This window comes from Delphinus delphis, chromosome 9 (assembly GCF_949987515.2).
Source record: "Delphinus delphis chromosome 9, mDelDel1.2, whole genome shotgun sequence".
Lineage (NCBI taxonomy): Eukaryota > Metazoa > Chordata > Mammalia > Artiodactyla > Delphinidae > Delphinus > Delphinus delphis.
The window spans coordinates 49702103-49729389 of record NC_082691.1 but is presented as its reverse complement, the minus strand read 5'-3'; the positions used below and the strand labels follow the sequence as shown (position 1 = coordinate 49729389).

Here is a 27287-nt window from a genome sequence, read left to right as displayed (position 1 = left end):
TAAATTAGTCCACTAAGGAGTTCTTAAGCTCTCTCCTTAGAACTTTAATGCTTAAGCAGTATTATCTAAGTTATATTAAACGTGAGTGTTTGTTAGAGTTACATTGAACCTATTGTTCCAAATTTTGTTGTAACTTTCAATAATGAATAGTATAATTGAATCTAGGAGGTATTTTCAAATATATTGAAAATAGTGGATAAATAGCAGGTATATGGGGTATCAGGTTAATGTTGTAGCCTCATTCCTAGTAAGGACCCTCCACCTTTTCTTCGTGTCCTACTTGTAATTTATACTACTTAGATATATTTTTTGTATCCTGTAGGCAGCCTTAAATTATTTTTAAGAGCTATGCAGGGTATTAATATGTTAAATAGAGATATTTAATGTGTTTTCTAATGTAAGTTTACATTTCTTAGTAAATTAAACATTTTCTCTCTTAGGAAATTGTTTCTGGCATTTTGGCTTACTGTTGAAACTAGCCTTCTTGCTGTTATGTATATGTTTTTTGGCATATTCTCAGGTTTGTATAGTCTTTTCGGTTTATATTTTCTATTTTATTGTAAATTTCAAATCTATTAAAGTATGAGAGACGAGTCAGAGCTTTTTTTAAGCCTCATTTTTTAATGACTGTAATAAAAGTGTCACTCTGTACCTGACTACTCAGTGTGGTTCTTTTGAGACCTATCTACTTTTGTTACCACTGTTATTGTTGTAAGAGCAATTTAAAGCTCTTCCTCTGGCAATTGTTCAAAATCCATTTTAGTTGACTTTGATCAATCAAATTTTTATTGAATGCCTCTTATAAGACACTAAGTGAAGATCAAAATTCTCTTGAGAGAATTTGCAACTTGGTTTGTGCATTATTCATGGCACCAAAATTTAACTTGATTTTTCCATAACTGCATAGAGTAAAATTTTGGCTGTTAATAAAACCAGCTTCAGAGTGAAGGGTTTGTATATATGTAGTACATTTAACTTAATAAAACTTTTGGTCATTTTCTTATCTCTAAACTTTTGTCCCCCTATTATGATGGTTGAGGTTTTTCTCAGCTATTTTAGCAGGATGGCAAATTGCTACCTGCTGGTCAATCCTTCAGACAGACATATTATTTGGTCAGCATGATATTTATAACAAAATATTGTAATTTGAATGCTTATAGTTGTGAGATACTCTGTAGTTTACTCCCATCTCCAACACTCTCTGTCTTGTATGTGGCTGTGCCAGGTAAAAATGCCATATAAGCGTGTGTGTGTGTGTGTGTGTGTGTGTGTGTGTGTGTGTGTGTAGTCCTATAAAGCTGTTTTTTTTTGTTTGTGTTATAGGCTTTCCTACTTATTTTTATACTTAGAAATAAAGCATATTTATTTCTGCCTGACTTCCAAGGTTTTTTGCAGGAAATATATAAAATAATAAGCAATAGGCAAATGTATAAAGAAATAGCCAGGTAACTGCCACATTACTTGATAATTATTCATTAAAATTCCCAACACCCCCTGGTTCATCTGAGGGAGAGAAAGGAACACGGACCAACAGTTCAATAGAAAGGATTAAGAAGGTTTCTCCAGCTTAGGATCAGTATTGACCACTGGACAAGAAAAAAAAGTACATAGCCCAGTGTCTTTCACAAAATGGGTGCTCATTAAATACTTGATTATTAATCAAAAAATAATTTTTAATGAGAAATAAATTTTTAAATTATAAATACATCATTATGTGATATATGATCTACAGGGCCATGTATCTCTAATATATATAGATAAAATATAGAAATATGATATAATAGGTATATACCTTACATTGCAAGTCTTGGTAATAATCATCGTTAATTTTCTGAGGCAAAAGCTTTAATAGCTATTAGCATTTTTTTTTTATAAGCTATTAGCATTTTAAATTCTGCGGTTAAATGGAGAATATTGCATTTTGTTAATAAAGTTCTTCTGACCTAAAGATTTGGTATTACCTAAAATATACTATTTTCATATTTTGCTTTGATTTTTATTAGCCTTTTTAAAAGTTGTGATGTTAAACATTTTTTTATGCTGTGGCATTATGTCTAATAATGGAGTTTCCTTAATAGAGTTTGTCTTCATTCTTTAGTCTGGAAATTGAGGTTTTTGTTCTCTTTTTTTTTGAAAGACTTCATTAATGTGCAGGAATGTACCCAAGACTTCTGCCCCTTCATTCCCAGATTTTCCAGGCTGTCAGATTAATAAGGGGGTACATTCACTAACTCGACCAGAGTAAAATTGTAAACTTTGTTTCAAAGGCTAGTAATGGAATTTGGGTATGGTTGATTGAGTAAGGTGACTAATTCAGAGGATTCTTTTAACTCAAATGGTTAATTATAGATTATTAAGGACATTTAGATAAAGAAAAACTATAACTTTAACCATCATCCTTTAGGTTATTGATACTGTGTTGGCTGAAGTATTTTGTATTTTTGTGTTTTGATCAGTAAATATTAACTCTTTTGTATACTAGATTAAAAACCTTAAATGGAATAATTTTCCAATTACCAGCTTGGTTTGTTTGTTTGTCTTATTTTTCAGTCTCAGTAGCCTTTCATATGCAGTGAAAGTAAGTTAACAAAAATGTTTTAAATCATCTTTCATAGCCTTTAGTAGAATATATTTATTTTCAAATGAAATGGCATTTTCAAATGAAGTATTTAAGTAGAATTTTAAAATTGTGAATGACCCTTATATAATTTTAACTTTAGAAAATGACAGTTTGTAATAGAATTGCAAGGCAAGTATTAACTTGTACCATCTTAATTTATTTTCTGGATTCCTCTTCTCAGGGTGCATTTGAGAAGATCTTTTCTCTTTGGCCATTGTCCAAGTGTTTCGAACTGAAAGGCAATGTATATGAATGGTGGTTCAGATGGAGGTTAGATCGTTACGTATGTATTTACCTTGTGATCTTTTGCTATTTCAAATTATACTTTTAAAAATTATTTGGAAAATTTTAATCTATTTAGTTTTGGAATAAGGAAACATGTTGATTTGGTAAATCAAAGCAGTCCAGCCCTCCCCTGTTTTTATAGTGGAGAAAGGGTATGCATGTGTACATATATCAGTAGGAAAATACTATAAAAATGTTATCTATAAAGTGACCTTTATTTGAGTCATAATTTTGACTTAGAGATGATCTCATATATATGCTTCAGCCATTCAACACAATACTTATTAAGCTCCAATATATGTTCTAGATGTTGGTGTTATGAGGGATATATTTTAGAGAAAGAAGACATACCACCAGGCTTCTAAACCTTATAATCTAGTTTAAAACTCTGGATTACTAAAAAAAAAAACAAAAACTCTGGATTACTGCTTATAATTAGTGCTAAACTCTGCAGTATGGATTTTGTAATAGAAGTGTGCAAAGAAAAGAGAGCAATGTCATGGATTATTCCATGAATTTTATCTTGAAGGCTGGTTAGGACTTAATTGGCCAAGAAAATATGAAACATCTAGCACAGCATTTGGAAAATAATAGACACTGAATAAATATTAATTACCCCTCTTCACTCTTTCCCTTTAACTTCCATTTTTTACTCTTCCCTTTTTTCATTCAACAAATATTTTCTTAGTGCCTTTTCTGTGCTATTCCTGGTTTCTAATACCTATGCACTTTCCAGTTATTCTTAATAAATAAAATATTTACTTTTAAAATTATTTTTATTTTTCTAATCGTACATTGCATTTCAAAACCATATGTGAATAAAAAGCTATGTTAAAGCCTTGCCATAAAATAATTTTTAATTCTCAACTTTCTCATTAGGGCAGTCTACTATGATAGCTCATGTTAAGTGTTTATTTAAAAAAGAAAGCTGGAACTTCCCTGGTGGCGCAGTGGTTAAGAATCCGCCTGCCAGTGCAGGGGACATGGGTTCCATCCCTGGTCTGGGAAGATCCCACATGCCACGGGATCCCACATGCCACACAGGCCTGTGTGCCTAGAACCCATGCTCCACAACAAGAGAAGCCACCACAATGAGAAGCCCATGCACCGCAATGAAGAGTAGCCCCCGCTTGCTGCAATTAGAGAAAGCCTGCACATTGCAATGAAGACCCAACGTGGCCAAAAATAAATAAATAATTTTTTTAAAAAAGAAAAGAAAGCTATTGTGCTTTCTGATCCACCATTTTTTTTCATTCTTATGTGCATATACTGCTTTTTCAAAGTATGCTCTTGGTAATGTTACTGTTTATTTGCTTGAAAGTACCAATATAAAATATATTTTATCTTGGTTGAGTACATTTGAATTTTATCATGTGTCTTCAGAATAGTTTTTATCATTTTTTCATTTTTATTGAAGTATAGTTGGTTTACAGTGTTGTGTTAGTTTCTGCTGTACAGCAAAGTGAATCAGATATACATATATCCACTCTTTTTTAGATTTTTTTTTCCCATATAGGTCATTACAGAGTATTGGGTAGAGTTCCCTGTGCTATACAGTAGGTTCTTATTATTTATCTATTTTATTTTATTATTTTTAAAAATTTATTTAATTTATTTTATTTTTGGCTGCGTTGGGTCTTCATTGCTGCACGTGGGCTTTCTCTAGTTGCAGCGAGTGGGGGCTACTCTTCGTTGCGGTACGCAGGCTTCTCATTGCAGTGGCTTCTCTTGCTGCGGAGCATGGGCTCTAGGCACGTGGGCTTCAGTAGTTGTGGCTCACAGGCTCTAGAGCACAAGCTCAGTAGTTGTGGCGCACAGGCTTAGTTGCTCCATGGCATGTGGGATCTTCCCGGACTAGGGCTCGAACCCGTGTCCCCTGCATTGGCAGGTGGCTTCTTAACCACTGCACCACCAGGGAAGTCCCAGATATCTATTTTATATATGGTAGTGTATATATGTCAATCCCAATCTCCCAATTTTTCCCTCCCCCGCTTCTCCCATGGTAACCATAAATTTGTTTTCTATATCTGTGACTCTATTTCTGTTTTGTAAATAAGTTCATTTGTACCATTTTTTTAGATTCCATGTATAAGTGATATCATATGATATTTGTCTTTCTCTGTCTGACTTAGTTCACTCAGTATGACAATCTCTAGGTCCATCTATGTTGCTGCAAGTGGCATTATTTTGTTCTTTTTTTATGGCTGGGTAATATTCCACAGTATATATGTACCACATCTTCATCATCCATTCACCCGTTGATGGTTGCTTCCATGTCCTGGCTATTGTAAATAATGCTGCATGAACGTTGGGGTGCATGTATCTTTTCGAATTATGGTTTTCTCCAGATATATAAATTGTCTTTATTTCTTCACTTGCTGCTGAGACTGCTTGGAGTAAACTAGCTTATCTGTGTCATTGCAAGAGATGTTTGCTTGTCTATTGCAAATTGTTTCCAACAATCATTGACTTCATTTCTTGAAGTTTAAGTTCTTCATAGAAACTTTGGACCTTTAAGCTTTTTACCTACATACTTTTATACATACTGTTCTCCTTTACCAATTACATTTGCTATTTATTGAAAAGTAGCTGTTTAAAACAGGTTTTCTCTCCTTATTTTTTAGGTAGTCTTTCATGGGATGTTGTTTGCTTTCATTTATCTGGCTTTACAGAAGCGCCAAGTACTTTCTGAAGGAAAGGGTGAACCTCTTTTTTCAAACAAAGTTTCAAATTTTCTATTATTTATTTCAGTAGTTTCTTTCTTGGTAAGTTTCAAAATGTAATTTTCTAAATTTCCCAAATCCACAGTACAGAAAATTAACTTCTAAGAGATAGGAGTTTAATCATTTGTTTTTAGTAAATAAAATCTTTACTTTTGAAATTCTTTTTCTCCTTATTTTTTAATTGAACATAAATTCTAAAGAGAATATAAATATATATATGTTAAATATGAAGAATAACTGAGATCTCAGTGAAATAGAAGTTTAAAAGTTGTAATAAGTTTGGGAAAAAATATAACATAAGGTGTTTGACAGGAAGAGCCATCACTGCCTTATGATCACTACTTCCAGAAAATCACAGACTTATGTTCCCCTCTTTCTACTTTCTGATATTTGAGCACACCAAAAAGAATGATGAGCAAACCTGTGGACAGTTTTTACTGAAGCTTTTTTAATAGCATAATGAAGTATAATGTTATAAATAAAACTATTTTTAAAGTTGAGTGCTGCCTCTTTAAGGCATATATATTTTTGTGAACTGATGCATATATTTTTTATTTTAGACCTATTCCATCTGGGCTAGCAGTTGTAAAAACAAAGCAGAGTGCAATGAACTCCACCCATCTGTTTCTGTGGTACAGGTAATTATCTTTATTTAGAGAAAGTTTTCTTCTTAATTTTTGATAAGAACAGAGTCTTTAGAGGCAGCGAGATTTGAGATTAAACTCTATTAAATGTAGGTATATTACTTAATCTTCCTAAGGACTACCTTCCTCTACTGTAACAGAGATATTAAAATCTCTTTTAAAGGGTGGTTATTAAATGTATGGAAATGATCAGTGTCTGTTGCTTAATAAGCACTCAGAAAATGTTAATTCTTTTCTCCTGTTTGCTTTTTCATCATTTATTTATTCAAATTTCTTCATTTACTTTTTTACTTAGAAGATCATTAAAAACTATGAGACTATGTGTTAAGAACCATGCTACTGGGCTTCCCTGGTGGCGCAGTGGTTGAGAGTCCACCTGCCGATGCAAGGGACACAGGTTCGTGCCCCGGTCCGGGAAGATCCCACATGCCGTGGAGCGGCTGGGCCCGTGAGCCATGGCCACTGAGCCTGCGCATCTGGAGCCTGTGCTCCGCAATGGGAGAGGCCACAACAGTGAGAGACCCGCGTACTGCAAAAAAAAAAAAAAAAAAAAAAGAACCATGCTACATGTAAAAAGTACATGTAGCTCCTGCCCTCACAGAACTTACAGTCTAATAGACATATGGATCAGTAAACATTCATTCAACAATTTTTTTTTTTTTTTTTTTTGTGGTACATGGGCCTCTCACTGTTGTAGCCTCTCCCGTTGCGGAGCACAGGCTCCGGACGCGCAGGCTCAGTGGCCATGGCTCACGGGCCCAGCCGCTCCACGGCATGTGGGATCTTCCCGGACCGGGGCACGAACTCGTGTCCCCTGCATCGGCAGGCGGACTCTCAACCACTGCGCCACCAGGGAAGCCCCATTTAACAATTTTTAAAATTCATTTAACAAATATTTGATACTTACTTTGTGCTAGATATTATGCTGGGGGATATAGTGGTGACCAAATCAGACATGGTCCCTACCCTCACAGAGCCTATATTCTTCTGTTAGAGATAGTAATCATATAATCACCATGTAATTATAAATAGAAGTACATGATGCTACAAGGGAATATAATACAGGATATGATCTAGTTGGAGTTGGAGTGAAGGTAGTTAGGGTTCAGAGATGATTTCCCTCATAAAATTAGGCTGAGAATGGAGGAATGAAGGCAGGCAGTGAGAACTTAGGCCCTGTGGTAGAAAAGAGCATATTCACATTCAAGGAACTTAATGAAGGCCATTGAGGCTAGGGCTCAGAGACCCAGGGTCGAGAGAAGTATGTCGCAGTGCCTAGGAGGCGGGCAGAGGCTAGGGGCAACCCAAATCAGATTTACCTTTTACAGAGATACGTCTGGTTGCAGGTAATCATAGGGTATTGTGATTAGTGTAGTGATGGTCAAGTACAGGATACTTCGGAAACACATGGGATTTCTTCATAACCCATCTTGATACCAGAGCAGGTTTCTTGGAGAAAGTATGTCTAAGCCGAGGCCTAAAAAATGAGTAGTTCAACAAAGAGGAATAGGGAGGATTTCTGGAGGATCTTGTTTTAGGTTTTAAGTTCTCTTCAATGAAGAAACTATTTTATCCCTCTTAAACCTCTATATAGTCAGTAGAACCAAGCATAAGACAGACTCTCCAAACACAATTGATAATGACATTTTAAACATTGTACTATATTCATATAACATTTTCATGACTTCTGCAGACAACCAGATATAACACTTTGTATATCATATCTGATGTCATTTTTGTAATGACATGAAAGGAAGGGGGTTGTTCCACTAACAGTGCACTAATACCGAACAATATAAGGGGAGCTAAGGAAGAGAGTGACTGCACATAGAATAACACTAACACAAGCACTCCTGAGCCTTACCACCTCTTCTCCTAGTCACTCCACATGCTCATATCTTTCCTTAGTTATTTTTTTCCCACGTTTACATTGCTGCCAGTAGAAGGAGACTTTTGAAGAGAGCAAAAAGATGGGGGTGGGCGGCTCCTAAAAAAGCAAATACTTTATGGATTAGTACATTAGTACATTAATACAAAATTGTATTATGGAATTTTATTAAGTTTTGCTACATAAATACATCATTTTCTACACAAAGGGCTTCAAGATGAGTTTATGTTTTTTCTAATATACATAAAATAAAACTGTTCAGCCATGTACTATGTAAAACCTGCACTTGTTTGCAGTATACAGACCACATGCTGAGAAATCCAGTTAGAGTAGACTCTGGATCAAAAATAACTTGAGGGGCTTCCCTGGTGGCACAGTGGTTGAGAGTCCGCCTGCCGATGCAGGGGACACGGGTTCGTGCCCCAGTCCGGGGGGATCCCACATGCCGTGGAGCGGCTGGGCCCGTGAGCCATGGCCGCTGAGCCTGCGTGTCCGGAGCCTGTGCTCCTCAATGGGAGGGGCCACAACAGTGAGAGGCCTGCGTACCGCAAAAAAAAATAAAAATAACTTGAAAAAAAACATTTATCTGTTGAAGAAAACCATTGTGTCGATGTATCAAGTTCAATAACAAATAATAAAGTTATTACTTGAAAGAAAGCAAAATTATTTTAATAAGCGGATTATTAATATTTGCCTCTGTGTTTTTTCTTTAGATTTTAGCCTTCATCCTAATAAGGAATATCCCTGGATATGCCCGTTCAGTTTACAGTTCATTTTTTGCTTGGTTTGGAAAAATTTCATTAGAGGTTGGTACATTAATATTTTGGTCTGTCTTACACAACCAGGTGTTATATGCAGGTGTGTATGTGAATGAGTATATAGGTGTGTAAGTCTGACATTTTTTTTAATCAAAGCTATGTTATTTATGAAATTATAGGAAAGAAATTTAGAACTTCAACAGCAGTATTATAGAATGTAATGGCTAGACATTACATTATTTAAAGCCTTATTTAAATGGCTAGACATAGATGACTTTCAAATATTCTTTACGTTGTCTTAAGCTTTCAAGTACAACAAGATGCTGAGATCAGAAGAGAAAAAAATGAAATAGATATAAATGAAATTTGTAAATAGACAAAAATGAAATCAAGTTGAGAGGATTTTGATTTGTTCATTCATAATTAAATATTATAGTACTGGAATTTAGTTTATTGATGCTTATAAAAAAATTCACTCTTACAATTGGAAGTTTGGGGAAAATTTTTAAACTCATTATTTTGTGTGCAATACCTAATATGAAATTATCTACAGAATCCATTTAAAGTAGGTTATGAAATACATTCTGAGTTTTATTATTTGAAATAGAACATTTTAAAACAGAAGAATTCATACTATAATCATAAAAGGTACATTTTAGAGTTACAATATTTATTAAGTTGTCTTTAAAATTGGGAAAATTTCTCTGTGATTGTTATACACACACACACACACACACATTCTTTTTCAGATTTTCTTCTCTTATAGGTTATTACAAAATATTTAGTATAGCTCCTTTTGCTATTTAGTAGGTCCTTGTTGGTTATCTATTTTATATATAGTAGTGTGTTAATCCTAATCCTAACCTCCTAATTTATCACTCCACTCCCTTTCCCCTTTGGTAACCATAAGTTTGTTTTCTATATCTGTGAATCTCTTTGTGTTTTGAAAATAAGTTCTTTTTTTTTTTTTTTTTTAAGATTCCACATATAAGTGATATATGATGCTTGTCTTTCTCTGTCTGGCTTACTTCACTTAGTATAATAATCTCTAGGTCCATCCATGTTGCTGCATATGGCATTATTTCATCCTTTTTTATGACTAATATTCCACTATACACACACACACACACACACACACACACACACACACACACACACACACACACACACACACACACACACACACACACACACACACTGCATCTTCTTATCCATTCACCTGTTGATGGACATTTAGGTTGCTTCCATGTCTTGGCTATTGCAAACAGTGCTGCAATGAACTTTGGGGTGGGTGTATCTTCTCTGGTTTTCTGCAGATATAGGCTGAGGAGTGGGATTGCAGGATCATATGGGCCCTTGAAAAGAATGTGTAGTCTGCTTTTTGGGGATGTAATGTCCTGAAAATATCAATTAAGTCTAACTGTTCTATTGTATCACTTAGGATCTCTGTTGCCTTATTGATTTTTTGTCTCGAAGATCTGTCCATTGATATGCGTGGGGTGTTAAAGTCTCCTACTATTGTATTCCCTTCGATTTCTCCCTTTATGTCTGTTAGTATTTGTTTTATGTATTTGAGTGCTCCTATATTGGGTGCATATACGACAAGTGTAATATCCTCTCCTTGATCCTTTTATCATTATATGCTGTCCTTCTTTATCTTTATGTCCTTTGTTTTAAAGCCTTTTTTGTCTCATATGAGTATTGCAACCCCTGCTCTCTTCTCATTTCTGTTTGCATGAAATATCTTTTTCCATCCCCTCACTTTCAATCTATGAGTGTCCTTTGCCCAAGAGTGGGTCTCTTGTAGACAGCATATTGTAGGCTCTTCTTTTTTTATCCAATCTGCCACTCTGTGTCTTGATTAGAGCATTTAGTCCATTAACATTTAAGGTTATTATTGATAGATACATATTTATTACCATTTTAAACTTTGTTTTCTTGTTGGTTTTACATTTCTTCTTTGTCCCTTTGTTTTTCTTTTTGTTTTTCCTTTTGTGGTTTGATGGTTTTCTTTTGTATACTTATGTTCTCTTCTTTTTGTTTTTTCTGAATCTGTTGTATGTTTTTGATTTGCTATTGTGTTGTTTCTCAAGTATGTTAACCCCTTCCTGTATCTACTTGCTTTAGACAGGTAGCCATATAGGCTCAAACACATTATAAAAAAAAAAGTCTACATTTTCTTACTGTCCTCCACCACATTTTATGATTTTGATGTTCTCTCTTACATCTTCATGTTCATCCTTTTGCTGCTCATTGTGGTTATCATCGCTTTCTCAGAAATTTTTAAATTTTTTTTTTAAATCTGTGTACAGGCTTATTTAAGAGATTTACTTTCCAATTGTGATTATTTCTTTCCTATAGATTCTTACTTCTTTTCCATTTAGAGAAGACCTTTCAATATTTCCTTTAGTATAGGTATAGTATTGCTGTATTCTTTTAGTTTTTGCTTGTCTGAGAAATTCTTTATCTCTCCTTTTATTCTAAATGATGATCTTGCTGGGTAGAATATCCTAGGTTGCAGATTTTTCCCTTTCAGGACTTTCAATATACCTTGCCACTCCCTTCTGGCCTGCAACATTTCTGCAGAGAAATCAGCTGATAGCCTTTTGGGTGTTCCCTTGTAATTAACTCTTTGTTTTTCTCTTACTGCCTTTAGAATCCTCTCTTTAACTTTTGCTGTTTTAATTACATGTCTTGGTGTAGGTCTGTTTGGATTTATCTTGTTCGGGACTGTTTGTGTTCCTGTACCTGGAAATCTGCTTCCTTCTTTACGTTTGGGAAATTTTCAGCCATGATTTCTGAAAATTTTCAGAATACATTCAATACAAATACATTTTCAATCCCGTTTTCTCTTTCTTCTCCTTCTGGGATCCCTATTATGTGTGGATTGGCATGCTTTATATTATCCCATAGGTCTCTTATATTGCTTTCATTTTTTTTCATTTGGCTTTCTGTCTGCTGTTCTAATTGGGTGATTTCCATTATTCTGTCTTCCAGATCACTTATTCTGTCTTCTGCATTATTCATTCTGCTCTTCATTGCCTTTAGCTCAGCTTTTGTCTCTGCAAATGAATTTTCTAATTTGCCTTGTCTCCTCCTTTTAGTTTCTAATTCCTTTTTACAGTACTCTGCATTTCTGTTGGTAGCCTTTCTTAATTCCTTCAGTATTTTCATTATCTCCTTTTTGAACTCAGAGTGTGTTTAAATGAAGAGGTCTATTGTATTGCTTGTTCTTTCAGGGGAATTCTCTTGATCTTTTAATTGGGAGTGGTTCCTCTGCTTCATTTTACATATATTTCTCTTGCTCTATGAGTTTAGGAGAAACAATTATATGCTGTGGTCTTGGAGGGCTGTTTTTATGTGGGAACATCCCTTTGTAGCCTGCATGGGTTTAATATTTTTTGGTACAAGGGCTCTTTTCAGTATGGATGCCTGCTGTCTCTTTCCTCAGTGTATGCTGGCCATTATCCCTTTGACAGGAGGTGTGACTGATGTTGTGGTGACCAGAGCCTGCACTGGATATTCAGTGGGCCTCCTCTTTGCTCTGTGGTTGCTACAGCCCTGTTTGGGACAAGGTCTACTCCCTAGTTGTTGGGAGTAGAAGCCCCCAGATCCTTTTCTGACCTGCATTTCTGAGCTACAGTGCAAGATAGTCAGGATTGGAGCACTCCCACTGGGACAGGAGCCACTGAGTTTTCCTCCACGGCTGCTGGAGCTGTTCACCAGTGAATGTGCTCTGTTGTGTTACCTTTCACCTACTGTACGGGCTCACAGAGTAAACTGTTGTTGGTGCTGCCCTTGGCCCCTCCTCAATGCTGGGAATACGAGCAATCAGCCCTGGTGTCCCACAGGTGTTGTTTTCACAAGGCCACCAGTGCAGATTGACTGAAGTTAGGTCCCAGGACCACAGTACTCGCACATATGAATCCACTGTGGGAGCTATGGAGGCAGTTCACACCCTGGCCTGGCCAAGCCCTCACGCACACACACCCACAAAGCCCACAGCTGCTAAGGCCAGATACCTCCCAGCCACAGGGCACCTGTTATCTGTTCAGATGTCCCGCAGGCACTGAATTTACAAAGCCAGCGGCAGAGGTGTTAATCCATGGCTCACACAGCCACGGGGAGAGATTTCAGCCCTGCTTTCTGAGTTGCATGGCCCCTGGGGCTCAGCTGTGGTTTCAGCCCCACCTCTGCTTGTGGGCAACACAGTGACATCTCCTCCCAGGGCCTGCCAAGGTGGCGGTTGGTGTGGGAGCCTGCCAAGGCAGCGGCGGCTGAGGCACGCTCTCCTGGAGGCCAATAAGGTGAGGCAGGGGCCAGCACATGAGCTGCTATGGTGGCCCCATCCTTCACGCACCACTTAACAATAGCCCTTTGTTTCTATGGCAGGCCCAAGCATCTTCCTCGAACACCCACTACTGCAGCCGTACCACACTCCAGCCCCTTCAGGCTGTCTCCGTGCAGCCAACCCCAGTCCTCTCCCCAGGTCTACCTCATTGCAGTTTTGATTTGCATTTCTCTAATTGTGATGTTAAGCATCTTTTCATATGCTTTTTGGCCATCTGTAAGTCTTCTTTGGAGAAACATCTATTTAGATCTTCCCATTTTTTCATTGGGTCATTTATGGTTTTTTTTTTAATTTTTATTGGAGTATATTTGATTTACAATGTTAGTTTCAGGGGTACAGCAAAGTGAATCAGTTATACATATACATATATCCACTCTTTTTTAGATTCTTTTTCTATACAGGCCATTACAGAGTATTGAGTAGAGTTCCCTGTGCTATACAGTAGGTCCTTATCAGTTATCTATTTTATATATAGTAGTGTGTGTACGTCAACACCAATCTTCCAATTTATCCCTATGCCTCCCTTGCCCCTGGTAACTATAAGTTTGTTTTCTACATCTGTAACTCTATTTCCGTTTTATAGATTAAGTTCATTTGTACCCCTTTTTTTTAGATTCCACATATAAGCGATATCATATATTTGTCTTTGTCTGACTTACTTCACTCTGTATGACAGTCTCTAGGTCCATCCATGTTGCAGCAAGTGGCATTATTTCATTCTTTTTCATGGCTGAGTAATATTCCATTGTATATATGTACCACATCTTCTTTATCCATTCCTCTGTTGCTGGGCATTTAGGTTGCTTCCATGTCCTGCCTGTTCTAAATAGTGCTGCAGTGAACCTTGGGGTGCATGCATCTTTTTGAATTACGGTTTTCTGCAGATATATGCCCAGGAGTGGGATTGCTGGATCATATGGTAGCCCTACTTTTAGTTTTTTAAGGAACCTTCATACTGTTCTCCATAGTGGCTGTACCAGTTTACATTCCCACCAACAGAGTAGGAGGGTTACCTTTTCTCCACACCCTTTCCAAGCATTTATTGTTTATAGATTTTTTGATGATGGTCTTTAATAATGAATGATGTTGAGCATCTTTTCATGTGCTTTTTAGCCATCTGTATGTCTTTTTTGGAGAAATGTGTATTTAGATCTTCTGCCCATATTTTGATTGGATTGTTTGTTTTTCTGATATTGAGCTCCATGAGCTGTTGGTATATTTTGAAGATTAATCCCTTGTTGGTTGCTTCATTTGCAAATATTTTCTCCCATTCTGTTGGTAGTCTTTTTATTTTGTTTATGGTTTCCTTTGCTGTGCAAAAGCTTTTAAGTTTCATTAGGTCCCATTTGTTTATTTTTGGTGTTATTTTAATTACTCTAGGAGGTGGGTCAAAAAAGATCTTGCTGCAATTTATGTCAAAGGGTGTTCTCCCTATGTTTTCCTCTAAGAGTTTTATAGTATGTGGTCTTATATTTAGGTCTTTAATCCATCTTGAGTTTATTTTTGTGTATAGTGTTAGGGAGTGTTCTAATTTCATTCTTTTACATGTAGCCATTCAGTTTTCTCAGCACCACTTATTGAAGAGGCTCTCTTTTCTCCATTGTATATTCTTGCCTCCTTTGTCATAGATTAGGTGACCATAGGTATGTGGGTTTATCTCTGGACTGTCGATCCTGTTCCATTGATCTATATTTCTATTTTTGTGCCACTGTCATACTGTTTTTTCATGGGACTTTTTTTTTTTTTTTTGGCTGCAATGTGTCTTTGTTGCTATGCATGGGCTTTCTCTACTTGTGGCGAGCGGGGGCCACTCTGTTGCGGTGCATCAGCTTCTTGTTGCAGTGTCTTTTGTTGTGGAGCACAGGCTCTAGGCACACAGGCTTCAATAGTTGTGGCACGCAGGCTCAGTAGTTGTGGCACACGGGCTTAGTTGCTCCGCAGCATGTGGGATCTTCCTGGACCAGGGCTCAAACCCGTGTCCCCTGCATTGGCAGGTGGATTCTTAACCACTGCGCCACCAGGGAAGCCCTATCATACCGTTTTGATTACTGTAGCTTTGTAGTATAGTCTGAAGTCACAGAGCCTGATTCCTCCAGTTCCATTTTTCTTTTTCAAGATTGCTTTCGCTATTTGGGTTCTTTTGTGTTTCCATACAAATTGTAAAATTTGTTCTAATTCTGTGAAAAATGCCATTGGTGATTTGATAGGGATTGCATTGAATCTGTAGATTCCTTTGGGTAGTATAGTCATTTTCACAATATCTGTTCTTCCAATCCAAGAATATGGTATATCTCTCCATCTGTTTGTGTCATCTTTGATTTCTTTCATCAGTATCTTAGAGTTTTCGAAGTGCAGATCTTTTACCTCTTGGGTAGGTTTGTTTCTAGATATTTTATTCTTTTTTTTTTTTTTTTTTTTTTTTGCGGTACATGGGCCTCTCACTGTTGTGGCCTCTCCCGTTGCAGAGCACAGGCTCTGGACGTGCAGGCTCGGCGGCCATGGCTCACGGGCCCAGCCACTCCGCGGCATGTGGGATCTTCCCAGACCGGGGCACGAACCCGCATCCCCTGCATCGGCAGGCGGACTCTCAACCACTGCGCCACTGGGGAAGCCCTATTTTATTCTTTTTGATGCAATGGTAAATGGGATTGTTTCCTTGATTTCTCTTTATGATCGTCCATTGTTAGTGTATAGGAATGCAGCAGATTTCTGTGTATTAATTTTGCATCCTGCAACTTTACCGGATTTATTGATGATCTCTAGTAGTTTTCTGGTAGCATCTTTAGGTTTTTCTATGTATAGTATCATGTCATCTGCAAACAGTGACAGTTTTACTTCTTTTCCAACTTGCATTCCTTTTATTTCTTTTTCTTCTCTGATTGCCATGGCTAGGACTTCCAAAACTATGTTGAGTAATAGTGGTGAGAGTGGACATCCTTGTCTTATTCCTGATCTTAGAGGAAATTCTTTCAGTTTTTCACCATTGAGAATGATGTTTGCTTTGGGTTTGTCATATATGGCCTTTATTATGTTGAGGTAGGTTCCCTCTATGCTGACTTTCTGTAGAGTTTTTATCATAAATCAGTGTTAAATTTTGTCAGAAGCTTTTTCTGTATCTATTGAGATGATCATATGGTTTTTATTCCTAAGTTTGTTGATGTGGTGTATCACAGTGATTTGCAGATATTGAAAAGTCTTTGCATCCCTGGGATAAATCCTACTTGATCATGGTATGTTCCTTTTAATGTGTTGTTGCATTCTGTTTGCTACTATTTTATTGAGGATTTTTGTGTCTACGTTCATCAGCAATATTGGTCTGTAATTTTCTTTTTGTTATATCTTTTTCTGGTTTGGGTATCAGGGTGATGGTTGCCTCATAGAATGAGCTTGGGAGTGTACCTTCCTCTGTGATTTTTTGGAAGAGTTTTAGAAGGATAGATATTAAGTCTTCTCTAAATGTTTGCTAGAATTCTGTGAAGCCATCTGGTCCTGGACTTCTGTTTGTTGGAAGATTTTTAATCACAGTTACATTTTCAGTGCTTGTGATTGGTCTGTTCATATTTTCTATTTCTTCCTGGTTCAGTCTTGGAAGGTTGTACCTTTCTAATAATTTTTCCATTTCTTCTAGGTTGTCCATTTTATTGACGTATAGTTGCTTTTAGTAGTCTCTTATGAACCTTTGTATTTCTGTGGTGTCTGTTGTCATTTCTCCTTTTTCATTTCCAATTTTACTGATTTGAGTACTCTCCTGTTTTTTCTTGATGAGTCTGGCTAAAAGTTTATCAATTTTGTTTATCTTCTCAAAGAACCAGCTTTTACTTTCATTGATTTTTGCTATTGTTTTCTTTGTCTCTATTTCACTTATTGCTGCTCTGATCTTTATGATTTCTTTCCTTCTGCTAACTTTGGGTTTTGTTTGTTCTTCTTTCTCTAATTGCTTTAGGTGTAAGGTTAGGTTGTTTGAGATTTTTCTTGATTCTTGAGGTAAGACTATTGCTTTAAACGTCCCTCTTAGAACTGCTGCATCCCATAGGTTTTGGATCGTCTTTTTCCGTTCTCATTTGTCTTTAGGTATTTTTTGATTTCCTCTTTGGTTTCTTCAGTGATCCATTGGTTATTTAGTAACATTCTTTAGCCTCCATGTGTTTGTGTTTTTTACAGGTTTTTTCCTATAATTGATTCCTAATTTCATAGCATTGTGGTCAGAAAAGGTGCTTGATATGACTTCAGTTTTCTTAAATTTACCAAGGCTTGATTTGTGACCCAAGATATGATCTATCCTGGAGAATGTTCCATGAGCACTTGAGAAGGAAGTGTATTCTGCTACTTTCGAATGGAATGTTCTATAAATATCAATTACATTTATCTGGTCTAATGTGTCATTTAAGGTTCATGTTTCCTTATTAATTTTCTGTTTGGATAATCTGTCCATTGGTGTAAGTGGGGTGTTAAAGTCCCCCATTATTATTGTGTTACTGTCATTTTCCCCTTTTATGGCTGATAGCATTTGCCTTACATATTGAGGGGTCCTATACTGGGTACATATATATTTAGAATTGTTCTATCTTCTTCTTGGCTTGATCCCTTGATCATTATGTAGTGTCCTTCCTTGTCTCTTGTAACTGTCTTTGAAGTCTACTTTGATATGAGTATTGCTACTCCAGCTTTCTTTTGATTCCATTTGCATATCTTTTTCCATCCCCTTACTTTCAGACTGTACGTGTCCTTAGGTCTGAAGTGGGTTTCTTGTAGGTAGCATATGTATGGGTCTTGTTTTTGTATGCATTCCACCACTCTAAGTCTTTTGGTTGGAGCATTTAATCCATTTACATTTGAGGTAATAATTGATTTAATTGTTTTACATTTAAGGTAATTATTGATAATGATATGTACATTCCTATTTCCATTTTCTTAATTGTTTTGGGTTTGTTTTAATTGGTCTTTTTTCTTCCCTTCCTCATTTTTTCTCTTATGTTTTCTGCCTTGAGAAGCTCCTTTAGCATTTGTTGTAAAGCTGGTCTGGTGATGCTGAATTCTCTTAGCTTTTGCTTGTCTGTAAAGCTTTCAATTTCTCCGTCAAATCTGAATGAGGACCTTGCTAGGTAGAGTATTCTTGGTTGTAGATTTTTGCCTTTCATCACATTAAATATATCATGCCACTCCCTTCTGGCCTGCAGAGTTTCTGCCGAAAAATCAGCTGATAACCTTATAGGGATGCCCTTGTATATTATTTATTGCTTTTCCTTTGTTGCTTTTAATACTTTTTCTTTGTATTTAATATTTGTTAGTTTGATTAATATTTGTCTTGGAGTGTTCCCCCTTGGGTTTATCCTGTGCAGGTCTCTCTGCGCTTCCTGGACTTGGGTGACTGTTTCCCATGTTAGAGAAGTCATTCTTTGTTTTTTGATAGATTAATCACTTGTCAGTCACATTGTTTGCAAATATTTTCTCCAATTCTACAGGTTGCCTTTTCATTTGGTGTATGGTTTCCTTTGCTGTGCAAAAGCATTTATTTAATTCAGTCCCATTTATTTTTATTTCCATTACTCTAGGAGACAGATCCAAAAAGATCTTGCTGTGATATATGTCAAACAGTGTCCTGCCTATATTTTCCACTAAGAGTTTTATAGTATACGGTCTTACATTTAGGTCTTTAATCCATTTTGGATTTGTTTTTGTACATGATGTTAGAGAATGTTTTAATTTCATTCTTTTACATGTAGCTGTCCAGTTTTCCCAGCACCACTTACTGAAGAGACTGTCTTTTCTCCATTGTATATTCTTGCCTCCTTTGTTGTAGATTAATTTACCATAGGTGTGTGGGTTTATTTCTGGGATTTTTATCCTGTTCCATTGATCTGTATTTCTGTTTTTGTGCCAGTACGATACTGTTTTTATGACTGTAGCATTATAGTATAGTCTGAAGTCAGGGATCCTGATTCCTCCAGCTCCATTTTCTTTCTCAAGATTGCTTTGGCTATTTGAGGTCCTTTGTGTTTCCATACAAATTTTAACATTTTTTTGTCCTAGATCTGCAAAACATGCCATTGGTAACTTGATAGGTATTGCATCGAATCTGTAGATTACCTTGGGTAGTATAGGCATTTTAACAATATTGATTCTTCTAATCCAAGAACACAGTATATCTTTCTATCTGTGTATGTCATCTTCGATTTCTTTCATCAGCATCTTATAGTTTTCAAAATACAGATGTTTTGCCTCCCTAGGTTGGTTTATTCCTAGCTATTTTATTCTTTTTGTTGCAGTAGTAAATGGGATAGTTTCCTTAATTTCTCTTTCTGATCTTTTGTTGTTAGAGCATAGGAATGCAAGAGATTTCTGTGTATTAATTTTGTATTCTGCAACTTTACTGAATTCATGGATGAGCTCTAGTAGTTTTCTGGTAGCATCTTTAGGATTTTCTATGTATACTCTCATGTCCTCCCCAAACAGGGACAGCTTTACTTCTTCTTTACCAATTTGGATCCCTTATTTCTTTCTCTTCTCATTGCCATGGCTAGAACGTCCAAAACTATGTTGAATAAAAGTGCTGATAGTGGACATCCTTTTCTTGTTTCTGATCTTACAGGAAATGCTTTCAGCTTTTCACCTTTGCCAATGAGGTTAGCTGTGGGTTTGTCATATATGGCTTTTATTATGTTGAGGTAGATTTCCTCTATGCCCCCTTTCTGGAGAGTTTTTTAATCATAAATGGATGGTGAATTTTATCAAAAGCTCTTTCTGCAGCTACTGAGATGATCATATGGTTTTTATTTTTCAATTTGTTAATGTGGTATATCACACTGATTGATTTACGGATATCAAAGACTCCTCGCCTCCCTGAGATAAATCCCAACCTGATCATGATTCTGTGATCCTTTTAATGTATTGCTGGATTTGATTTGGTAGTATTTTGTTGAGTATTTTTTTGTCTTTGTTCATCACTTGTGTTGGCCTGTAATTTTCTTTTTTTGTGGTGTCTTTGTCTGGTTTTGGTATCAGGGTGATGGTAGCCTCATAGAATGAGTTTGGAAGTGTTCCTTCCTCTGCAACTTTCTGGAATAGTTTCAGAAGGATAGGTGTTAAATGTTTGCTAGAATTCTGTGAAGCCACCTGGTCCTGGACTTCTGTTTGTTGAGAATTTTTAAATCACAGTTTCAATTTCAGTGCTTGTGATTTGTCTGTTCATATTTTCCATTTCTTCCTGGTTCAGTTTTAGGAAATTGTACCTTTCTAAGAATTTGTCCATTTCTTCTAGGTGGTCCATTTTATTGGCATATAGTTATTTGTAGTAGTCTCTTCTGATCGTTTGTATTTCTGTGATGTCCATTGTAACTTCTCCTTTCTCATTTCTAATTTTATTGATTTGAGCCCTCCCTTTTTTCTTGGTGAGTCTAGCTAAAGGTTTATCAATTTTGTTTATCTTTTAAAGAACCAGCTTCTATGTCATTGATTTTTTTCTATTATTTTCTTCATCTCTATTTCATTTATTTCTGCTCTGATCTTTATGATTTCTTTCTTTCTTCTAACTTTGGGTTTTGTTTTGTTCTTTCTCTAGTTGCTTCAAGTGTAAAGTTAGGTTGTTTGAGATTTTTCTTTTTTCCTGAGGTAAGATTGTATTCCTATAAACTTCCCTCTTCGAACTGCTTTGTCTGCCTCCCACAGGTTTTGGATTGTTGTGTTTTCATTTTTCATTTGCCTCTAGGTATTTATTTCCTCTTTGATTTCTTCAGTGATCCATTGGTTGTTTAGTACCATATTGTTTAGCCTCCACATGTTTGTGTTTTTTACAGCTTTTTTCCTGTGTTGTGGTCAGTAAAGATGCTTGATATGATTTCAGTTTTTGTAAATTTACCCAGGCTTGCTTTGTGGTCCAGCATGTGATCTATGCTGGAGAATGTTCCATGTGCACTTGAAAAGAATGTGTATCCTACTGCTATTTCGATTGGCACACCTTATAAATAGCATTTAAGTCCTTCTGGGCTAATGTGTCATTTAAGGCCTGTGTTTCCTTATTGATTTTCTGTCTGGATGATCTGTCCATTGATGTAAGTGGGGTGTTAAAGTCTCCCACTATTTTTGTGTTACTGTCAATTTCTCCTTTTATGTCTGTTAACGTTTTGCCTTGTATATTGAGGTGCTCCTGTGTTGGGTGCATATTACAGTTGTTCTGTCTTCTTCCTGGATTGATCCCTTGATCATTCTGTAGTGTCCTTCTTTGTCTCTTGTAACAGTCTTTATTTTAAAGTCTGTTTTGTCTGATATGAGTATTGCTATTGATTCCCATTTGTATGGAATACCTTTTTCCATCCCCTCACTTTCAGTTGTATGTGTCTCTAGGTCTGACATGGGTCTCTTGTAGACAGCATATATACTGGTCTTGTGTTTGCATTCATTCAGCCAATCTATGTCTTTCTTTGGAGCAATTACTCTGCTTACATTTAAGGTAATTATCAGTATGTATGTCCTTATTGCCATTATGTTTGTTTCGGATTTGTTTTTGTAGGTCTTTTTTCTTCCTTTCCTCATTTGTTCTCTTGTGATTTGATGACTATTTTTATAGTGTTATGTTTGGATTTCTTTGTGTGTATATCTATTACGGCTTTTTGGTTTGTGGTTACCATGAGGTTTTGATATACCTGTCTATACATGATTGTTTTAAGTTTCTGATATCTTAATATCAAATGCATTTCAAATATCCTGCATTACTTTTCTGTAGTTTCCTTCTCTCACAGTTACTGGTTTAGATATCATGTTCGTGTGTAGATGATTTCCTGTGTTTCCTGTATGTTTGCCTTTACTGCTGAGCTTTCCCATTTCATAATGTTCTTGTTTTAGTTGTGGCCTTTTCTGCCGAGAGAAGTTCCTTTAGCATTTGTTGTAAAGCCGGTTTGGTGGTGCTGAATTCTTTTACTTTTGCTTGTCTGTGGAGCTTTTGATTTCTCCATCTAATTTGAACTGAGGGCCTTGCTCGGTAGAGTAATTTTCATTGTATGTTTTTCCCTTTCATCACTTTATATTGTGCCACTCCCTTCTGGCCTAGAGTTTCTGCTGAAAAATCAGCTGATACTCCTGAGGGGATTCCCTTGTATGTTATTTGTTGCTTTTTCCTTTTTTTTTTAATATTTTTTCATTATCTTTAATTTTTGTCAATTTGATTACTGTTGTCTCACCATGTTCCTCCTTGGGTTAACCCTGTATGGGTCTGTGAATTTCCTGGACTTGGGTGACTGTTTCCTTTCCCATGTTTGGGAATTTTTCAGCTATTATCTCTTCAAGTATTATCTCAGGTCCTTTCTCTCCCTCTTCTCCTTCTGGGACCCCTCTAATGCAAATGTTGGTGTGTTTGACATTGTCCCAGAGGTTTCTTAAACTGTACTCATTTTATTCTTTCTTCTTTATTTTGTTCCATGGCAATAATTTCCACCACTCTGTTTTCCAGCTCACTGATTCATTCCTCTGCCTCATTTATTGTACTATTGATTCCTTCTAGTGTATTTTTCATTGCAGTTATTGTATTCTTCGATTCTGTTTGGTTGTTCTTTATACTTTCTAACTCTTTGCTAAAAACTTCTTGTAACTTCTCACTCTGTACATCATTCTTTTCCCAAGTTATTGGATCGTCTTTACCATTATTACTCTGAACTCTTTCTTGGGTAGACTGGTTATTGCTACTTCACTTAGTTGTTATTTTGGGACTTTTATCTTGTTCCTTCATCTGGAACATATTCCTTTGCCATCTCATTTTAATTTCCTATTTGTGTTTTTATATATGTTGTAGTTTAGTTATGTTTCTTGACCTTGGAGAAGTGGCCCTCTATAGGGGATGTCCTGTATGTCCCAGCACTACACTCCCCTCTTGTCACCCAAGGGCCAGGGACCAGCTGGTCCCAGGGTAGTTCTGACCTGTTTTCGGACTCAGTTCCACAGGCTGCTGGATCATAGTTTTCTTGCTTCTGGTGTCTCCCCTCTGGTGGGTTAGTCCAGTCTAGACGCTTGTGCAGGCTTCCTGGGGGGGGGGGGGGGGGGCGAGGCCAGTGCCTTCCTTTGGTGGGTGGAGCCGGGTCTTGGCCCTCTTGTGGGCAGGGCCATGTCAAGGGGCGTGTCTAGAGGTGGCTGTGGGCTCAAGAAGTCTTTAGGCAGCCTGGCTGCTGGTGGGTGGGGCTGTGTTCCTGCCCTTTTGGTTTTTGGCCTGAGGTGTTCCAGCCCTGGAGCTTATAGGCAGTTGGGTGCAACCAGGTCTTAGTCAAAGGACCCAAGATGTCTGCCTCTAGCCAAAGTTCACGTAGGTCCCCGCATGCCTGCCACCTTCCAAGACCAGCAGGTAATTCTGGCCCAGGCTCCTGTGGAGTCTCTGCTTTTGCCCTGGGTCTTGGTGTGCATCCTCCAAGAGTGAAGTCTCTGTTTCCCCCAATCCTGTGGAGCTCCTGCAGTTGAGCCCCACTGGCCTTCAAAGCCAATTGCTGTCGGTGCTCCTCCTCCCAATGCTGAACCCCTAGGCATGGTGTGGAGCTCAGAGCTCTCACTCCTGTGGGAAAACGTCTGTGATACAATTATTCTCCAGTTTGTGGTCCTCCCACCCAGGTGGTATGGGATTTGATTATATCATGAGACTGCCCCTCCTACTATCTCAGGTTTCTTCTTTATGTCTTTGGAAATAGAATATCGTGTTTTGGAAGATTCCAGTCTTTTTAATTTTTTGATGTTCTCCTGAGAGCAAGGTCCTTCTGCTCTGCCATCTTGTCTCTGAATGTCCTATTTTTTAAGTCTCCTTTAAAAGAGAGATTGTATAGAATTTAGCATTCTTCAGCATGTTGATATTTGTTGAAGTAGCTTAAGCATTTTCCTAATCTTTGATATTTTGAAGCAATGTGATGGTAGAACCACATTTGTAATCACAATCAAAAGTAGCAATTGTGTCCTCTAATATGTATACTCACATAGAAGTTGAAATACACTTTTGAAACATTCAAATGCAATTCAAGACATTTGTCTGGTACAGAACAAACACGAGGACATCTTAAAAACATGCCATTTCCCATTCATATACACATATACATAAGTATATTCACAAATATACATGTAGTACAGACGTGTACACACACACACACACACACACACACACACACACAGTAATTCTTTATTTGGCGTCTGAATACAAAAGTCCATATATCATTGCATGATGTAGAAGACAGCTGACAAAGAAATGTTTTTAAAGTTATAAGGTTCCTGGTGGTTCATTTCTTGGGGACTTTGAAGCAGTGCTTCAGCAATTAGGAGTTCTGGACACTAGACACTAGACTTTTCAAGGCCAACAGTGAAACATAATTAAATGGTTTTAGAAAAGCCTTCTGACGTAATTACGCTATCATATGTTTAAATTAGGAAAATCTGTAATATATTCATGGACCCTCTGAACATATCTGACTTGACATATTTTTCCTTTCAGCTGTTTATTTGTCAGTATCACATATGGCTGGCAGCAGACACAAGGGGTATCTTGGTACTCATACCTGGAAACCCTATGCTCAACATCATTGTCAGCACTTTCATATTTGTTTGTGTGGCACATGAAATTTCTCAGATCACTAATGATCTTGCACAGATTATTATTCCTAAAGATAACTCATCTCTGTTGAAAAGATTGGCATGTATAGCTGCATTTTTTTGTGGACTCCTCATCTTATCATCTGTTCAAGATAAATCAAGACATTAGGATACTAAAACCTTAAACTCTTCAGATTAACTTTGTGTCTACCTGGAGGAGAACAGCATCTAGCTGAAGATACAAATGTATATGTAAATAAAAATTTGTGTGACAAGAAGATAGCTCAGTGACATCTGTTCAACATATGTGGTTGTATATTTTGGAAATGTACATATATGATGTGAAATACTGAAGAAAATTGAAGCAGAGTGTATTGTATAGGACTGCATGTGAAAAGTCTTTTCTACTGGATCTGTATTTCCTTTTATAAGTGATTTTAAGTTAACCTATGAAGGCAGGGAAATAATTACCTTTCCAGTAAAAAATACAGATAATTAGCTTAGTGACACCACTGAGTGTTTTGATATTTACTAAATTTGTGGTAATAAAATTGTATGCACCTATATTCATCATGGAACTTCCTATTTCGTTGAAAACTTTCTTACTCAAGAAAGACTGCAATATTGTTTTCTTATATGTGCAATGATGTGGAATGACAAACAGTATGTCTTCTGTGTTCATGTTCTGATTGTTATGTTTCCTGACATGAGTTTTCTTCCTAACTATGGTTTTCAGGTATATAAGCCTAAAATCTTTGTACACTTTGTCTCAAATTTGTTCTAGGCTCCATGACAGGGTTTTGTCATTGATACTGTTGTAGCTTTTTATAAAAAGGCCGTTTTTTTCTTTCTAGTCCAAACATTCACCTGTTTCCTTTCTTTAAGCTATACCAGTGTAATCCCAGTTACCCTGTGGATCCATTGAATATGCTTTCCCCCATCTAATTTTGTATATTATTTCCAATGTTTGGAAGCTCTTTATAACCATTTTGGTATTTCCTATTACTCCCTCCTATTTTTAAAAAAATATTTATCAACCTAAACTTGTGCAGTGTAGTAAAGATTCAAGTTATGTGTGAGATGTATAACCATAAGTAGAATTTTAAGTAAACCGGTGACCTTGGGCAATGTATGTTTTTGGTTTTGTTACAAGCTAACTGTTAGAGGTATAAATTTATTTATCTGTTGTACAGATTTGATTATAAATTTTAATGTTTGAAAGATTGCACTTGTTTGCTGTTACTGTGTATGGGGTAAAATATTTTTTGTTCACAGTATATGAAAATATGGAGTAATTTAAACAGTAAATAAACATTCTGTGGATGCTTATTTTTGTATTGTAAAGTATCAATTAAACTTTTTTTTTTTAAAGCTGGATCCATTAATGCTTGGTTCAAATGTCTAATTCATTTCCTCAGCTTAAATTTACTTTTTCAATCTCTTAGCATATATGGGTAAGTCACTGTGACAGTTAAAGAATAATTTAGTTATCAGTGCTTCAGAGGATAATCTGCCTTTCTGCCCATGAGTTAAAACATTGTTTTATTAGTAATGTTAAAGTTTTTTTTGTTTTTTTTTTTGTTTTTTTTTTTTGCAGTACGCGGGCCTCTCACTGTCATGGCCTCTCCCGTTCCGGAGCACAGACTCCGAACGCGCAGTCTCAGCGGCCATGGCTCACCGGCCCAGCCGCTCCGCGGCATGTGGGATCCTCCCGGACCAGGGCACGAACCCGTGTGCCCTGCATCGGCAGGCGGACTCTCAACCACTGCGCCACCAGGGAAGCCCCCCATGTTAAAGATTTTTTAAATTTATTTCTTTAGCACTGCATTTATGTGCTAGTGATATATTTCCATTAATTGAGGAATATTTCTCTAACAGATGTGTGGTCTTTCTTTTTCCTCTCTTCTTCTGCCCTTACTTAATCTTTTGACATTTCCCAGATAGACAATTGTAATGATTCATTGCTCTGCCTCCTAGACTGCAGGCTTATAAGTAGAGAATAGTATAGTTATAAATCAAAAACTTCCAAGTACTGTGATCACATTATTCTTGCTGGTGTGGCTTGCCAAAGAGTAGAGTGCATTTTAATTTAGCTTGTAAGTTTTATCATCTGAGAAAGATTCCTCCTGATGAAACAATTGAAAAAGAAAGATGACCATTATTTGTTTTTGAAAGTACTTATGTCTTCTAATAGTGATAGCCAAGTAAAAAGTTTTTTCCTAAAACTTGGAACTGGTAAGCCCTATTTCTTCATCACGTGTTCTCATTTAATTTATATGTATAAAATAAAACAGTGGCACATAAAAATTAAAATCAAAATGTGCATGTTATTAAAATATATTTGATTTTCTTAATGAGTCTTTATGGATAAGAGGTTATTGTGGTATTAGTTACCACAATGATAGCATCTATGGTATGTTTTAATATTTTTTCTGCATTGACTCACATAGTGATTATTTGCATTAATCATA

General features: G+C 36.6%; 1 protein-coding gene across 3 annotated transcripts in view; it reads left to right on the top strand.

Annotated features, from left to right (window-relative positions):
• CASD1 (CAS1 domain containing 1) overlaps positions 1–26626 on the top strand; it is a 77099-nt gene extending 50473 nt beyond the window's left edge. For 2 of the 3 annotated variants that reach the window (XM_060020514.1, XM_060020516.1), the window contains exons 13-18: positions 441–520; positions 2802–2903; positions 5530–5670; positions 6189–6266; positions 8874–8966; positions 24719–26195. In XM_060020514.1, the coding sequence (XP_059876497.1) occupies positions 441–520; positions 2802–2903; positions 5530–5670; positions 6189–6266; positions 8874–8966; positions 24719–24985 (761 nt within the window). In that variant the 3' untranslated portion in view covers positions 24986–26195. Of the gene's footprint in view, positions 1–440; positions 521–2801; positions 2904–5529; positions 5671–6188; positions 6267–8873; positions 8967–24718; positions 26196–26413 lie in introns of those variants that run through there. The other variant, XM_060020515.1, reaches the window with a different exon arrangement.
• Positions 26627–27287: the final 661 nt, after the last annotated feature.